The sequence below is a fragment of the Chrysochloris asiatica genome, unplaced genomic scaffold (genome assembly GCF_000296735.1).
Source record: "Chrysochloris asiatica unplaced genomic scaffold, ChrAsi1.0 scaffold00041, whole genome shotgun sequence".
NCBI lineage: Eukaryota > Metazoa > Chordata > Mammalia > Afrosoricida > Chrysochloridae > Chrysochloris > Chrysochloris asiatica.
In genome coordinates this window covers 9111296-9128842 of record NW_006408559.1, presented here as the reverse complement: position 1 = coordinate 9128842, position 17547 = coordinate 9111296, and the positions used below count along the sequence as shown (strand labels likewise).

The window sequence follows — 17547 nt, the reverse complement described above, 5'->3', positions numbered from 1 at the left end:
AGGGGAGAGTTTCCAGGCAAAGGAAATAACTGTGTAGGATTGGAGAAAAAGAGGAAGACCCCCAACGAGATGGATTGACACAGTGGGCTCAAACACTGCAATGATTGTGAGGTTGGCGCAGGACCGGGCAGTGTTGCATTATGTTGTGCAGAGGGCCTCTATGAGTCAGTCCGGATGTGATGGCACCTAACAACAACAATTCATTCATGATGTGTGGGGGAGGTTCTAAGTGCTTACATATATTAGTTCATGTATTCTTTTTGTTTTGTAATCCCCATCCCCCTCCTACCTCGTTCTCTGTTATTGTTAGGTGCCATCGAGTCAGTTCCAACTCAGCGATTCTACGCACAACAGAACAAAACACTGCCCAGTCCTTCACCATCCTCAAAAGCGTCATGTTGGAATCCATTTTAGTAGTCACTGTGCCGGTCTGTCTCGTTGGAGGTCTTCTTTCTCGTTAACCTATTTAGCCAAGCATGATGTCCTTTTCCAGGAACTGGTCCCTGCTGACAACATGTTCAAAGTGTATGAAATAAAGTCTTGCCATCTTTGCTTCCCAGGAACATTCTGGCTGCACTTCTTCTAAGACAAATTTGTCTGTTCGTTTGGCAGTCCGTGGTACTTTCAGTATTCTTCACCAATTGTTGTTGTTAACGGCTGTCAAGTAAGTTTCTATTCACAGTGACCCTGTACAGGGTTTCCAAGGAGTGCCTGGTGGGTTTCAACCTCCAATCTTGCAGTGCAAACCAACCTTGCAGTCCTGCGGTGCCACACCAGGACTCCTTTCTTCGCCGATGTTGTTGTTGTTGTTAAGTGCCGTCGAGTCAGTTCCAACCCATAGCGACCCTGTACGGGGTTTCCGAGGGTGTAAATCTTTACGGGAATAGAAAGCCTCATCTTTCTCCCGCGGAGCGGCTGGTAGTTCGAACCGCTGACCTTAAGGTTCACAGCCCGATTTGTAACCACTACGCTACCAGAACTCCTTCGCGGATACCATGCCATAATTCATATGCATCGATTCTTCTGCAGTCTTCATTATTCGTTGTCCAACTTTCACACGTATATGAGGCTATTGAGACGACCATGGCTTGGGTCAGGTGCACCTTAGTCCTCAAACAGACTTCTTGGCTTTTTAACGCTTGAAAAGAAGCCTTGGTAGTAGATTTGCCTAATGGAATATGTCATTTGCTTTCTTGACGGCTGCTTCCATGAGTGTTGATCGTGGATGAAGACTCTGGCAACTTCATCCCCTAGTAGCCACTAATCTTCTTTGGTTTCAATGATTTGCGTGTCCCAGATGTTTCATGTAAGTAGGATCACACCATGTTAGTCCTTTTGTGTTTGGCTCATGTCACTTAGCATGCGTTTTCAATATTCAGCCACATTAGCGTGACTCTGAGCCCCGTTTCTCTGCTTGGCTGAATAATATTCCGATGCACTGATGCACCACATTTTGTGTAGCCAACAGTAGTGAGGTTGGCCCAGGGTCCGGCAGTGTTTTGTTCTGCTGTGCATAGGGTCGCTACGAGTCAGTACCAACTCGATGGCCCCTAACAACAACAACAACATTCATCTGTTGATGGACACGTGGGTTGTTCCCACCTTTTGACTATTGTTACTTCATTTGTTTCTTCATTATTCACAACAATTCAGCAAAGGAAATATTATTTTCTCCATTTTCCAGAAGAAGAAACTGAGGCTTAAAGGTACGGCCCCATTGGTAAATGATAAACCCGATATTGGGATTTGTTGTTGGGTAGCATTGGCCAGTGGTGCCTTCTGCTCCTCAGGTTTGCTCTGCCAGGCGGTCAGGCTGGGTTACAGAAATGTGTTGGATTTTCCTTGGTAGGAAAAGCCCCTGGTCCTGACCCCCAGCCCCAGGAAGCAGGAGCTAAGCAGAAAGTACCCATCTCAGCATGACCAGATGATCTGCAAATGCTTGTCCCTGAGCATCTCCTATGCCGCGACCATCGGGGGCCTGACCACCATCATCGGCACCTCCACCAGCCTCATCTTCCTAGAGCACTTCAACAAGTAAGTCCTTCACCCAGGCAGCAGTCTTTATGAAGCACCCATCCTGTGTCTGAACTGGATCAGGTGCTGGGGGTAGAGCAGAGCACGAACCAATAGGTGAGTGAACGGGATCCTGCTGGAAGAGCCTATAAGGGGGGCACTCACCAGTCTGGAAGAAGGAAGGGCTACTCCGGAACAGGACTATGAAGGATGAGTCCAGTGACTGAGACAAGGGGAGAGTTTCCAGGCAAAGGAAATAACTGTGTGGAGGCAGGTTCTGAGGCAAGAGAGCCCAGCGCATGTGAGACACAGAGAGAGAGAGAGAGCATGAGAGTAAAAGATGAGGCCCAGGAGGGAGGCGGGCAGACCATCAAGGGCCCCCCTAGAAGTCATGAGAAGCCTTTGGAGAATTGTAAGCAGGGAGCCAGGTGATCTACCTTCCAGTTTTTAAAACTTATTCTGGATGAAAAAGTGGAGACTAGATTGATGTGGTACTATAGAATAAGTACTAGACTACAAATCATGAAGTCGACAGTTCAAACCTACCATCTGCTCCTCAAAAACCATAGACAATGATCTGTTGAATTTAGTAAAACTGATGATCTGCCCTGTAAACTTTCACTCAATCCACAATAAAAACCAGTAAGACAAAACAAAACAAAAAAAACACACTTGCTAAAAGGAAAAAAAAAAAAACACATACTAAAAGGAAAATAAAACAAAACACATACAGGGTCCCTACATGTCGGAACCTACTCTACAGCACTTAGCAACAACCTATACAGATTGGGAAGGAGAAAGAGCCAGCAAGAAGGTAACTCAGAGCAGCAGATGTCCAGGGTCAGCCAACTACAGTGGTGGTAGGGCAGCAGACATGGCGGGATTGCAGACAGGGCTGGAAAGATTCACAGGTGGACTTGATGGGCCTTGATAGGATTAGAAAGAGCCTGAGAGGAAACAGGAAGTGTGTCTCTCAGCTTCCTGGCTTCAACAGAGTTGTCCTTTACCTGGGTGAAGAAGAAACACATTTGAGGGGAAAGACAAGGAATGAAGCTTGGGGCATGTGGACAGAGGGGCAGAGATGTAGTTCTGAACCTCAGGAGACAGAGGAGGAAGGCAAGGCTGACCTCCTGGGCAGTCACCCTATGCAGTCCACACATGGCCCTGTGCTCTGAAACACCCCACACCTATCTTGAAATTATGAACATGAGACACCACATTTTCATTTTGCCCTGGGCCCCACGAATTAGGTGTTCCTTGGTCCTGTTGGCATGCATCTGGTCATTGAAGCTAAGGGCTGGATGAAACAACTCAGGGAGAATATTTGTAAGAAGAAGAGCAGCGAGCATAAACATTAAGTTTAAGCATTTAATGTGGACTCAAAAAAAAAAAAAAAAAAAACAGCATCCGACAAGATAGAGGACATCCAGGAAAATCAGGTGTCATCCTACCCAAGGGAAGAAAGTGTTTCAAGAAAGGAATGGTTCATGGAGGGGATTATAATCAATGTAATGAAACAAGTCATATGAATGGTTGAATGTGAAACTGATGATGTGCCCTGTAAACTTTCACTCAATCCACAATAAAAACCTTAAAAAAAAAAAAATGGTTCACAGTGTTTCAAGCCACAATATGAGCAACCAAAAAAAAAAGGACTAAAATGTACCTAACCATTAGGTTTTGTGGCCTAGAGGTCACCGGAGAATGGGGCCTAAGCACTTTGGTCAAGCGATGGACAGAAAGGCCAACATCAGTGATTGAGAAGTAAGATGGAGGTGAAGAAATGGAGATGGAATGATGATTGTTGTTGTTAGGTGCCGTCAAGTGACTTTCTGTTGTGATGGTAACCCAATTTACCAAGGGTAAATTAGTGTCAAGAGGGATTTTTAAGGTGGAAGATGTTTAAATGCTGATAGGGAGGATCCAGATGAGAGGAAGATTCAAAATTTGGAAGGAGAAACTTGAGTATGCAAAGGCATTCCACTGTGTGGATCATGACAAGCTCTGGAGAATAAATGATACATCAGAATGACAGTGTTGGTGAAGAATACTGAAAGTACCATGTACTGCCTAAAGAAAAACAAATCTCTCTTGGAAGAAATGCAGCCAGAATGTTCCTTGGCAATCAGGATGATGAGAATTTGCCTCACATGTTATCAGTTGGGACCCTGGAAAACACATACTGTTTGGCAAAGTTGAGAGTCCGTGAAAAAGAGGAAGACCTCCGACAAGATCAGTCGGTACAGTGGCAGCCGTAACAACAGTTGTGAGACTGGCACAGAACTGAGCATGTTTTGTTATGTTGTGCACAGAATCACTATGAGACAGAACTAACTCAATGACACCTAAGGACAACTACAAAGGACAGCCACTCAGGGGACACCATGGTCAATTAGCATAACATAGTTCACAAAGACAATGTCATACTTGGGTGAGTAGCATCTGGGATCTTGAAAGCTCATGAGTGACCATCGAAAGTGAAGTTGTTGGCCTCTTCAAGGAGCTCTGGTACCATAGTGGTTTGAAACTACCAGCCGTTTCACAGGAGGAAGATGAGACTTTTTGCTCCCGTAAAGATTTACAGCTTCAGAAACCCTGTACAGGGTCTCTATGAGTCGGAACCGACTCCACAGCACATAACCACCATCATTGGTCTCTCTGTGTGTGGAAGAAAGAAGAGTGATAAGAATTGAAGAGCCTGGGAATCAATGAATCCAGTGGACTAAGGAACACGTGAACATCAATCTCCACTGCTCTGAGACAGAACAGGACAGTTTGAAAGAGATCATCTTAGAGGGACTCGGATAGAATGGGAGAAAAAGTTGAACAAAATTCAAAAAATTATTTATTTTTTAAAACAAAGAAGAAGACCAAGTTTACTGGTCAAAAAGAGACTGGAGGATGCCTGAGACTATGACCCTCAGCCACCCCTCAGGTCTGGAAAAGCACATACCCTCGTGGCCCAATTTTCAGCCAAACAGTAGATAGGTTTATAGGGGGCATGACACTAGTGAAGTGTGCGCACCATGGAATGGTCAAAAGGACAACGTATGCATAAGGACAAAGTTGAGAAGGGATAGGAAGGTGGGTGGAATGCAAACAGGAAGCACAGGGAGGAGCAGGAGAGCTATTGGTGCATGGAGGGGGATTGGAATCACTGAGATGAAACACAGTGTATGATTTGTTGAATGTAAAGCTGTAATAAACCTTCACTCAGTTCACAATAAAAAGTTTTTAAAAACATTTGAAAAATTAAAAACAAAAAGCAATGAACTGCCAGAAGAACAAATAAATCTGTCTTGGAAAATGTACAACCATAATGCTCCTTAGAAGCAAGTGTGGCAAGACCTTGTCTCACATATTGTGGATACATAATCAGGAAGGACCCTTTGCTGCAGAAGGACATCATGCTTGGTAAAGTAGAGAGTCAGAGAAAAAGAATGGTACCCTCAACCACAGCTGTGACTGTAAGGACTGAGCAGTGTTTTATTCTGCTGTAAATGGGGCCAACTTGGCAATACCTATGGCACCATGGACTGCAAGGTCGGTTTGAACCACAGGGTCGGCAGTTCAAGCTCACCAGCCGCTCCTCAAAAACCCTGTATATCAGAGCCAACTCGCTATGAGTCAGAACTGACTCGACAGCACTTAACAGCAACAACAGCCTTTATGAGAGAGGAGCAATGGTGGAGCAGTGATTAAGCACTCTACTGCTAACAGAAAAGTTGGCAGTCCAAACCCACGAGCCACTCTGCAGGAGAAAGATGAATCAGTCTACCTCCGGAAAGATGGCAACCTTGGGAACCCCATGGGGCAGCTCTGCCCGACTCTGTGGGGCTCAGAGTGAATTGGAGTCAACTTGTTGGCAGTGGGTTTGATCTTTTTTTTTTTTTTCTTAAATATTTTATTGTGAATTATGTGATAGTTTACATGGGAGAACATTAGTTTTACATTCATCCTATTGTATATCGTTTCAATACCATGGTTACAATCCCCTTCATGCATCACCAACCAACCAAAGGGTATACAATACAAGCCTGACACCCCCCGCCCCTGCCCCCCCCGGTCATCAGCACACAGTCCCTCTCCCTCTCTGTGTCTAAAGTCCCCAGCTGCTCCATCTCCACGTCATTGTCTCTGCCTCCATCTCGGGCATCACTGCTTCTCTGGGTAGGGTCCCGCTCTCTGCTCTTCTCCCTTGATGGTCCTAGGGACCTCCGCTTCTAGACTGAAAAGTTAATCACTCAGTGGGTTTGATCTTATGGAAGCAGATCATCAGGTATTTCTTCCACAGAGTTTCTGGGTGGGTTCAAACTGCCGACCTTTGAGTTAGCAAAGTCTTAATGTTTGCACAACAAAGGCTCCTTGGATACACTTTATCAATAAAATTTTCAATGCTTAGGTGCCCTGTTTTTTTTCAAGCTTAATTCATGATTCTTTGCTGAACTTTGGAGCCCTGGTGAAGCTGTAGAGTAAGCACTAGACTACTAAACAGAAGGTTGGCAGTTTAAACCTGTAGAGGAGGCTTTCTGCTCCTGTAAAAGACAGGCTCAGAAACTCTATACAGGGTCGGAAAGACTCCCTAACAGTGGGTGAGTTCAGGGTCATGTTTATCATGTCTGGGTAAGTATATGAGACAGACGGACTGTACCGTGTACTGTCCAAAATGCAATGTAGAATCGCACCCTTTACGAATACCTAACCTGGTTCTTTACCTTCCAGCCAATATCCGGCCGCAGAGGTGGTCAACTTCGGCACCTGGTTCCTCTTCAGCTTCCCCATCTCCCTCATCATGCTGGTGGTCAGCTGGCTCTGGATGCACTGGCTGTTCCTGGGCTGCAAGTGAGTTCCTGGGCCCGGCAGCAAGCAGCTGAGGGACTCACAGGCTGGGAGGAGTCTCCTCCAGGGGGCGCTGCATATCAGTCACAGAGGAGGCCTGTGGAACATGCCGTGGTGGGAGCCGGCCGGACGCTCTGTTCTCGTCTCTCTAGCTGTCCATGGACTCCTGTCTTCATGACAAGCTCTACCCTGAAATGCTCCTAATTGTAAACTCGTTGGTTAGAGGGTCTCTCAGATTTCTAAAAAAAAAAAGTCTAAGTTGGAGGTTGTTTAATGTCTTGTTATGGCTTCCAAAGTACATAGAGCAATTCCAACTAACTTCTAAAAACATCCCTTCAAGTGAAGTTGCCTTAAGCTTCATTTTATTGATACACATGGTTTACACTTAGTAGTTGGTGTGTGTAGGTTCAGACCTCTCAAAATACATCAGACAGTCCCCTAGAAATATCAGTTTCCCTTGAAGTATTCATCTGTTTGTTGTTAAGTGCCGTTGAGTCAGTTCCGATTCATAGCAACCCAGTATAGATAGGATTTGCTAGGCAGGACTGGTGAGTTTGAACCACCGACCTTCTGGTTCAAACCGACTTTGCAGTCCTGCGCTTATCCTACAGTTTGTTGGTTTTGTGCTGCGGAGTCGGTTCCAACTCAGAGCCACCCTGCACAGGGTTTCCGAGGCTGTAAATCTTTACAGGAGCAGAAAGCCACATCTTCCTCCCGTGGAACAGCTGGTAGTTTCAAACTGCTGACCTTGCGATTCACAGCCCGATTCGTAGCCACTATGCTACCAGAGCTCCTTTATCCTACAGTGCCACACCAGAACTCTTATCTGCTTCATAAGCCTTTTCTTTATAGCCATCAGATTACTCCAAATTTGAGGGGACATATGTATATTTTGCTAGTGATCCATGGACCTCAATGCTCCTGTTGGCCAAGGAACATTCTGTGAGCTCTTTTATTTATGGAGACTTGTCAAATCCATGGTGGGTATACACATCTGTAGCTCCCGTGCTGTTCGTACAAAACAAACATCCACCCTTGCCCCAGACAAGCCTTGTCTCTAGACAAACACACACACACACACACATGTATGAGGGACCTTCAAAAAGTTCATGGACAAATGGAGTCAAAAGATAATGGAATTTGCCCCAAAACTTTTTGAAATGCCCTTATATGTGTGTGTGTAACACGCAAACATAATCAACATCTGTACACATGTACCACACCACACTGATTCATATTATAGACAGAGACAAGTATATAGAAGCAGCACCATTGGCAAAAAATAACATTGGCAAACATCCCTAAGATATAACCAACCGATTACCAACCGATTGCCAGCTAGTCAACTCCAGTTCACAGCAATGCCATCAATGCATGTTGGAGTAGCATTGGGGGGGGGGGGCGTTCTTTTTTTTAAAAAAAAGCTTTTATAAGGAGCTCTGGTAGTGTAGTGGTTACGAATCGGGCTGCGAACCACAAGGTCAGCAGTTTCGAAACTACCAGCTCTTCCGCGGGAGAAAGATGAGGCTTTCTGCTCCTGTAAAGATTTACACCCTCAGAAACCCTGTGCAGGGTCGCTATGAGTCGGAACCGACTGTAAGGCACATAACAACAACAACATTGTGCATTGAGTGATCATTTACATGGGAGAACATCAGTTTTACACTCATCCTATTGTATTTCATATCATTGCAATAATTACAATCCCCTCCATGCATCACCATTCAAATTCAACAGTATTTGCTTCTGTACCCTCTGTTGCTGTTTTTTGTTTTGTTTTGTTTTGGATGTACACATAAACAACCCAAAGGTACATTCTGCAGGCCTGCCTCCTGGCTGCCAGCACACAGCCTTTCTCTTTCCATGAGTCTGGAATCCTCAGCTGCTCCCTCTCTCCATGTCCTCATCTCTGCCTCCATCTCTGGTGTCCCTGCTTCTCTGGATAGGGTCCCACATTCCACTCATGTTCTTCTCCCTTGATGGTCCTAGGGTCCTCTGTTCCTGGACTGTAAGATTAACTCCTCCCCCCGTTATGTTGCAAAACTTCTACTTTTACAGTTGTGACCATTGCAATTAGTCATGGTAATATTTACTCACGATTGAATCATAAAAATCGTATCCCCATCTCCTTTCACCCATGGGGTTCTCAATGGATGATTTTTGAGATGTGGATTGCCAGGACTTTCTGCAGAGACACTTCTTGGTGGGCTCACATTGCCCACGTTTGCTGCGCGTACTAACCATTTGCAGCACCCAAGGATTGACACTGATTATACCGGAGATTTACCCAGATGGATGCGCACACAAAGGCAAGGGAGCAGGCTGAAGTGGGGCTGTGTACCTTGAAAGGCATGTGTATGGTGGGGACACAGGGTGTATGGGGTGATCACAGCAAGGAGTTTAGCGCTTGCTCATTGTTGGATTTCCTCCAGGCCTTGGAAGCTTGGTCGCTTTATTCCTATGCTTCTTCTCCCTTTGCAGTTTTAAAGAGACCTGCTCTCTCAGCAAGAAGAAGAAGACCAAACGGGAAGAGCTGTCGGAGAAGAGAATCCAGGAGGAGTATGACAAGCTAGGTGACATCAGGTAAAACCGCCGCTCAGCCGGTGTCTGCCAGGGCCTGCACGAGGCCTACAGACACAGCTCTGTTCCCACCCATCTCTCAGGCGGGGGAGTTCTCTACAACGTGAATCCAAGCATTTAGGAGATGCCGCTGATGCCAAAGTCAAGCTGGTTTCAAGCCCAAGGTGTGGGTGGGTGGAGTGTTGTATATAGAGGCAGCTTTGCAACCGACTGGGACATGCCGGATTCCTTTCCATGGCTCAGAGTGGGTCCTCACGTGACCCTCACTCCCAGTGAGAAAGAAGACTTTGTGCTATTTTTAGGGCAACGTCAGCATTCAATACCGACAGGGAGAGTCCAAGAAATTACTAGCAGCCTCAGCCATTTCTCAGCTTCCCCAGTGAGTCGGTACTGACTCGATGGCGCCTAACAACAACAACCACAACCGAATGACCTAGCATTTCTCCAATGAGAGATCGTCTTTTCTAGCAGTTGGGGGAGGTCCCAGGTGGTGCAAGCAGTTAACACACTCACTACCCCCAAAGGTTGGAGGTTCAAGTCCACCCAGAGACACCTCAAAAGAAATGCCTTTAAAAAACATCAGTTATTAAAAACTCTGTTGTGGTTGTTGTTGTTAGGGGAAATTGAGTACTTGTGAGGGAGTAAAGGGTCTACAAACTTGAAAACTAAGTAAACCAGTCAAAACAGTTGCTATAGAATCAATGCCGACTCATGGTATTCCCAAATGTGCCGGAGTAGAACTGGGCTTCACAAAGAGTTCAGGGACTGATAAAGTAGGTCACCAAGCCTTTCTTCCAAGGAACCTATGAGTGGACTTGTACCTCCAACATTTTGGTTAGCAACCAAGTGTGTTAACTATTTGTACCACCCAGAGATTCCGCTACAGTAATTCCTGCCTGGCTTTTTAAGAACTAGTTCACTGGCTTCTGCTTTAGAAAGCCATTTCATTTGGGTGCTTACTCCATAATAGAAGCAGGGCTTCAAACCCATTCATTCCACTTCAACTGCCTGCTGAGAATTTTTTTTTTTTAATGTTTTATTGTGAATTATGTGATAGTTTACATGGGAGAGCATTAGCTTTACATTCATCCTATCATATATTGTTTCATTGCCATGGTTGGTTACAATCCCCTCCATGCAACATCAATCAACCAAAGGGTATACCCTGCAAGCCTGCCCCCTGGTCATCAGCACACAGCCCCTCTCCCTCTCTGGATCTAAAGTCCCCAGCTGCTCCATCTCTCCACGTCATCGTCTCTGCCTCCATCTCTACTGCTTCTCTGGGTAGGGTCCTGCTCTCCGCTTTAATCCCTTGATTGTCCCCGGGACCTCCGCTCCTAGCCTGAAAAGTTAATCACTCCCCTCCTTTTGCTACAAAACATCTACCTTTACATTTCCAACCCTCACAATCAGTCCTGATAATAATTATTCACTATTGTATCACAAGAGACCTATCCCCATCTCCTTTCATCAACCCCGCCCAGACAGATTGGATACCACTCAGTGGAGCCAATTGCCTTTCTCACGGTGATTTTCCTGCCTTTAACTCTTCTTTATTATTGGTCATAATGGATGCATCTCCATTGATATGAAGGGATGATTTCATGGAGACATGACTGTGACTGGCTGCGTCTCGTCTCACTCAGTGTCGTGGAATGTCACTGAGGATTTAGGCTGCTTCACTTTGTCATCAGTCAGGCACCCATGTGCATCTCAGGTTCTGTTCTTGGAGGAAGGGAATGAGCCTACCTCTCTCTCCCCTCCAGGGCCGTATTTTCAGTGACCTTGTTAGTATCTGGTACTCTGGTCACTGTCCCCGCACACCGACACCTCTCCAGTGAGCTGCCTTCAGGTCATTTCGGCCACTCACAGTGGTGGAGCAGGGATGATGGGCCATGCCTCCCATGTCTGGGACCCCCTATGGCAGGAGTACCCAGAAGCAAAGGGGAAAGGCTAAAAGGGACGTACCAGTCCTGGGGAGACCTTTCTGTTTTGTTTGGCAGCTACCCGGAGATGGTGACTGGGTTTTTCTTCGTGCTGATGACTGTCCTGTGGTTCACCAGGGAGCCTGGCTTTGTCCCAGGCTGGGACTCCTTCTTTGAGAAGTAAGTGCCGTCATCTCTCCATTGAGAACAAGCCTTTCACCGAGGTTCCTGAGGCCACTGTTGTGTCCCTGGGGTAGACCTGAATTTAGGAGGGAGGTCCCCTCTAGGGAAGCTGTACTTGTCGGTGATTAAAGTCATCGCTGCTCACTGCAAGCTGGTGGCTCAAACCCACCTGCAGCTCTTCAGGAGGAAGATGAGGTGATCTGCTTCCGTAAAGATGACAGCCTCAGACATGTACCTGCAGTTCCACGCCATCCCCCGGGGTCACGATGAATTAGAATCATTTCAGCGGCAGTGGGTTTGGTCAGCTGGGGGCAGTTTTTGAGAAACAGGTGCATTGATGGTTCAGTATAGAATTCCCACCTCTCATGAGCGAGGTTCAGGTTCGATTCCCAGTGAACACACCAGTCTATCAGTGGAGGCTGGAGTGTAGCTGTGAAAGCTTAACAGGCTTCATCAGAGCTTACAGACTAAGACAGACTAGAGAGAAAGAAAGCCCTGGTGATCTGCTTCAGAAAATCAGACATTGAAAACCCTGTGGACACACGGTCAGATATGCATACGATTGGATTTGAGAGTGACGCAGGACTGGGCAACATTTAGTCCCATTGGGCATAGGTCAGCATGAGTCAGCATTGGCTGGCCAATTTTTGTTACTGCCATCAAGTCGGAACCAACTCATAGTGACCTTGTGTACAACAGAACAAAACACTGCCTGGTCCTGGGCCAACCTCACTATTGTTGCCACACTTTAGCCCATTGATGTTGCCACTTTGTCAATCCATCTCGCTGGGGGTCTTCCTCTTTTTCTCTGACCCTCCACCCTTACCAAACATGATATTCTTCTCCAGTGACTGGTTCCTCCTGACAATATGTCCAAAGTATGAGAGACGAAGTTTGGCCATGTTGGCCTCCAAGGAGCATTCTGGCTACACTTCTTCCAACAGATCCGTATTGATCCTTTTGGCAGCCCATGGCACTTTAAATATTCTCCTCCAACACCATAACTCAAAGGCATCAATTCTTCTACGGTCTTCCTTATTCACTGTCCAGCTTTCGCATCCATGTGCGGTTATTGAAAATGCCATGGCTTGGGTCAGGTGCACTCTAGTCCTCAAGCTGACATCTTTGTTCTTCAACACTTTAAAAAGGTCTTGTGCAGCAGATTTGCCTAATGCAGTACGTCGTCTGATTTCTTGACTGCTGCTTCCGTGAGTGTTGATAGTTGATCCAAGAAGAATGAAGTCCTTGACAACTTCAATCTTTTCTCTGTTGATAAGAATGCTGTTTATTGGTCCAGTGGTGAGGATTTTGGTTTTCTTTACATTGAAATGCAGTCCATACCGAAGGCTGTGTTAACCACAGATCCACATTAGCCAGACCCTGTGTCCAGACACAAACCACTGCCCATTCTTCTCAGTGTGGGGGACTATGGTGGCCACTGGGGGCGCGGAAGTGTCACCACTAGTCCAGGTCTTAACAAGGAGTTGTGTTCACCTGCTCCCAGGCCGGGCTCCTGACCCTCCCTCCCTCTTGTCTAGGAAAGGCTACCGCACAGACGCCACTGTGTCCCTCTTCCTCGGCTTCCTGCTCTTCCTGATTCCAGCCAAGAAGCCGCGCTTCGGAAAGAAGGATGAGGGTGAGGGACAGTTCTGGGGAGACGCTGGGGCTGGCTCAGGTAGAAGGATAGTGTCCTCCCCACCCCACCTGCCCCCATGGCCTCACTGCTCTGCATCTCTGTCTGCCTGTGGCCAGGGGAGCCTGAGGAGCCCTCGCTGGGGTCGGAACCCATCATCACATGGAAGGACTTTCAGAAGACCATGCCCTGGGAGATCGTCATCCTGGTGGGAGGGGGCTACGCGCTGGCCTCAGGCAGCAAGGTACCGCTTGTGTTCTGTTCTGGTGGGGACTGGATCTTTCTAGCAGCTTCACTTCTAGGATGGATGGAGAGAGAAGGCCAAGACGCTGAGAAGCAGAGAGGTGAAGGCCTACCAGAGCTCTGAGAAGGGAGCAGCTGAGGCAGGATGGTGGCCTGCCCCGCCTGTCCAGTGAGCAAGGTTTCGTCGTGTGGTGTAAGAGGGAAATGGTACCGGCCTCAAGGCTCTGCACATTCCCTGCCTCCTGGTTCTGCAGCTCGTGGTCAGCCCATGGACATGTCCAGAGGACATGGTGTTTCCAGGTGACATAGTTGCCAACAGAGAGAAGTCTGAGAGACTTGGGACATCAGTGGTCTGTGAGTTGCCATGAGGTGACTAGGATGCCCAGATGACCTTCTGATGAATTTGGAAAAAAGAACACACATCCTGCTGATTGTGCAGTAAAGCTGTTTTTAATAGTAAAAAAAAAAAAAAAACGAGTAGCTTGAGGAATTCTAAAACAAATGTCTCGCCCTGCTTCCTGCCCCTCTCCTCCATTGCTGTATGGAATTTGTAGTAGCAGGAGGGACCAGTTCCTAGGGAAGGACATCATGGTTGGTAGAGTGGAGAGTCAGCAAAAAAGAGGAAGCCTTTCAATGAGATGGATTGGCATTCTGGGCAGCAGCGAGCCCAAGCTTAACCGCAGCTGTGAGCATGGCGCAGGACTGGGCAGTGTTTTGTTCTGTTGTGTGTTGGGTTGCTATGAGTTGGAACCGACTCAGCGGCATCTAACAGCAATACCTGGATAGGATAAGCTAACTGAACTGCTAACTGAAAGGTCTGTAGTTCAAACCCACCAGCCTCTCAGAGGGATGCCCTGGTAGAATAATGGGTTGTGAACTGGGCTGCTCATTGCAAGATCAGCACTTTGAATCTGCCAGTAACTCCACAGGAGAGAGAGAAGGCTTTGTGCTCCCATAAATTTATAGCCTCAGAAACCCTATGCAGGGTCACTATGAGCCAGGACCAACTTGGTGGCACACCACCACCACCGTGCTCCCCTAAAGATGTCTTGGAAACCATACAAACATAGGGGTGCTACGAGTCAGAGTTAACTCAATGACAGTAAGCATGGGTTTTGTTGTTGTATAGGCTACCATAGGAAATGTCAGTGCATGTCAGTCACAGAAGGGAGACAAGGAAGGGAGGACTGAAGGAGGGAGGGAAAATGCATGTGGCATCCAGGGATTCTAGTCTCACCTTTGGTACATGAACATCTTCCAACCAAGTGAAATGTTCCAACCTAGGAATAGCCACTGGTTTGGGTGAAGGTGTCTGAATGTTGGTAATGGAAAAAGCTTGGAAATGGCAGCATACTTTCCATGTTTTGGAGAGTCAGCAAACATTGTTTGGGTTGGCAAAAGCTCTGGCATATGGTGGATCCAGTGTCAGCCATGATGGGACCTGAACCTGAAACACATAGAGGCTGAACAGCTGGAATCTCTCGCTCCCTCATGGCTCGTGTAAAACTGCCTGTGTTCAGCTTTCCCCACTCGGGCCCTCAGAAACCACCCAGAAAAATGGATTTCAAAAGCAGAGTGGAGACTGACACATGGCATTCTGGGTAAGAGCCTAGGGCAGATGTCTTACAGATCCCAGGCCTGGTCAGGCCTCCAGCCAACATCCCAGGAAGGACCTCGGCAGTAAGTCACAGAGCAGCAACCCATAAGCCGAGGTTCTGAAGGGATCAGGGTTGTACAACCCTAGGAAAGAATGTTCTGGGCAGCAGGAATGACTTCATAAGAGCTGGGAGGCCTCAGGGTCAGCCAGGAAAGATAGGGAGCCGGTCTGATGGCCCCACCTGCCGCCTGTCTGAGAGCTTTATCACAGGCTCCCTCTCCCCACACAGAGCTCGGGTCTCTCCACGTGGATCGGACACCAGATGTTGTCCCTGAGCAGCCTCCCTCCGTGGGCTGTCAGCCTGCTGGCCTGCATCCTGGTGTCTATTGTCACTGAGTTTGTGAGCAACCCGGCCACCATCACCATCTTCCTGCCCATCCTGTGCAGCCTGGTGAGTGGAGGGGGCTGTGGCTGGCCCAGGGGCATCCCCTTCCCCATCCCCGCCCCTGGCTGCGTCTCTTCCTCTGGCCACTGCCTCCCACCTTCACGATTGGTGTTCAAACCACAGCTTAGAAAAGGATGCTTTTCAAATAGCACTTAAGAAATTAACTCAAAAGTGTTCTGGACACTTTTCCTAAGGATGAGGATTGTTGTTGTTAGGTGTCATCAAGTTGGTACCGACTCATAGCGACCTTATGCACAGCAGAACAAAACACTGCCCGATCCTGGGCCACTGAAATCAGTCTGTCCCCAGCAAGGGTGCTCAGGGCCCCCCTGAACACAAAAGTGTGGAGAAGACAACTTTGTGTCCCCAGATCCCAACTCCCCACAATCAACCTCCACCTTTCCCTCCTGAGTTAAGACCCAACAGGGGTGCTAAAGAGGCAACCTCAGAGAAGGGAGACAAAACACTCCCCGAAACACACAAGCGCCACAAAAACCAGACAATAACTCACTGCTGTCACCCAATTTCACTGCCCAAGGGGTTCTGGGAATCAGGAGCAAGGCCAGCTGCGTCCCACAGGCTCAGACTGATTTGTTAATACCGACAAAGGAGAAGGAACGACTTCCAGGTCCTGGGGTGGCTCTGCCACCCCAAAATAATACACCTCACCCCACTCTGCAAGGAGTGAAGGTTCCTCCCCACCCAACATAATCCTGTCCTCCTGCTCCATCTGATCCCAAAGCCTCCCTGTTCCCCAGACCACCCGACTTCTTGCTCAGGGCTCATTAAAACTTGTCATTGTTGATGGTAAGCATGTCTACGGGATCCAGTCCCACAAGTGATGACCTTCCCAAGATCACTCCCATGAAAAAGGGCTTCCTGCTTTCATCAAATCAGCTGATACACAAGATTTTTGTTTAAAGAAAGGATTTATCCTCTCGTGAATAAAATGTGAAAACTATCTCCATAAACCAGCACCCAGAGATGAAACACCCCATCTAGGAGTTAGCTCAGAACCCTTGCCCCATTGAAAATGAAGGAACAGCCTCAGCTCACTCCCCCTAATGCCCCCCACCATGAGTGTCCAACAGGGGCCAGGCTGGTCAGGACAGCGTGGAAGCAGGTGTGTGGTATGAGGTCAGGGATTGAACTCCATGAGTGTGAGCTCAGCCTGACAACCTGTGTGTTCTCTCCCGCAGTCTGAAACGCTGCGCATTAACCCGCTCTACACCCTGATCCCGGTCACCATGTGCATCTCCTTTGCAGTGATGCTGCCTGTGGGTAACCCACCCAATGCCATCGTCTTCAGCTATGGGCACTGCCAGATCAAAGACATGGTGAGTCGTGGGCTGAGCTCAGGGACAGTGTCCAGCCTTCCTCTAAAGCCGAGCCCTTTGCTGAAAACCCTCCATCTGTGGTGGCAGGAAGAATGAACGATGCTGGTGGAAACCAGTTTTCGGTTTGTTGACATTAATTACCATTGAGTTCATTCCCACCCATGGCTGCCCCATGCCTGCAGAGTAAACTGCTCCATAGTCATTTCCAAGACTTGGAAGCCTGTCTCCCAAGGTGCCTCTGGGCGGGTTTGACCTGCCAACCTTTTGACTAGTCCCTCCTGATGACATGTCCAAAGTGCATGAGCCCGTCTCGCCATCATTGCTTTTTAAGATGCTTTCTGACTGCCCTCATTGTATTAGCCCTGAGATGCCCTACTTTCATGAGACCTGTGCGTTTCGTCTACCATATTTTCCTACAACTAGCCTGCAGAATGCACTTTAACATTCCATCTGTCTGTGCTCCGAGTTACAGATGCGGGCCTCCCCTTATAGCCAGATGCAATGAGAAAGTCATGGGACTAAGCCCAACCCCACATCCAGAGGCCCCCAAGGTCACATGGGTCTGTCCTGCTGTGTCATCGGAGTGACTAGGGTATGCTGGTTTGTGTCCACAGGTGAAAGCTGGCCTGGGGGTCAATGTCATTGGTTTGGTAATAGTGACGGTGGCCATCAACACGTGGGGAGTTAGCCTCTTCCACCTGGACACGTTTCCTGTCTGGGCTGAGGTCAGTAACATCACTGACCAGGCCTAG

General features: G+C 47.8%; 1 protein-coding gene across 1 annotated transcript in view; it reads left to right on the top strand.

Annotated features, from left to right (window-relative positions):
- Positions 1-17547, top strand: part of SLC13A4 (solute carrier family 13 (sodium/sulfate symporter), member 4) — a 51341-nt gene extending 33794 nt beyond the window's left edge. The window contains exons 8-16 of the mRNA XM_006861158.1: positions 1850-2034; positions 6736-6855; positions 9334-9435; positions 11436-11537; positions 13079-13176; positions 13293-13417; positions 15303-15464; positions 16658-16795; positions 17410-17547. Of these exons, the coding sequence (XP_006861220.1) occupies positions 1850-2034; positions 6736-6855; positions 9334-9435; positions 11436-11537; positions 13079-13176; positions 13293-13417; positions 15303-15464; positions 16658-16795; positions 17410-17547 (1170 nt within the window). The remainder of the gene's footprint in view (positions 1-1849; positions 2035-6735; positions 6856-9333; positions 9436-11435; positions 11538-13078; positions 13177-13292; positions 13418-15302; positions 15465-16657; positions 16796-17409) is intronic.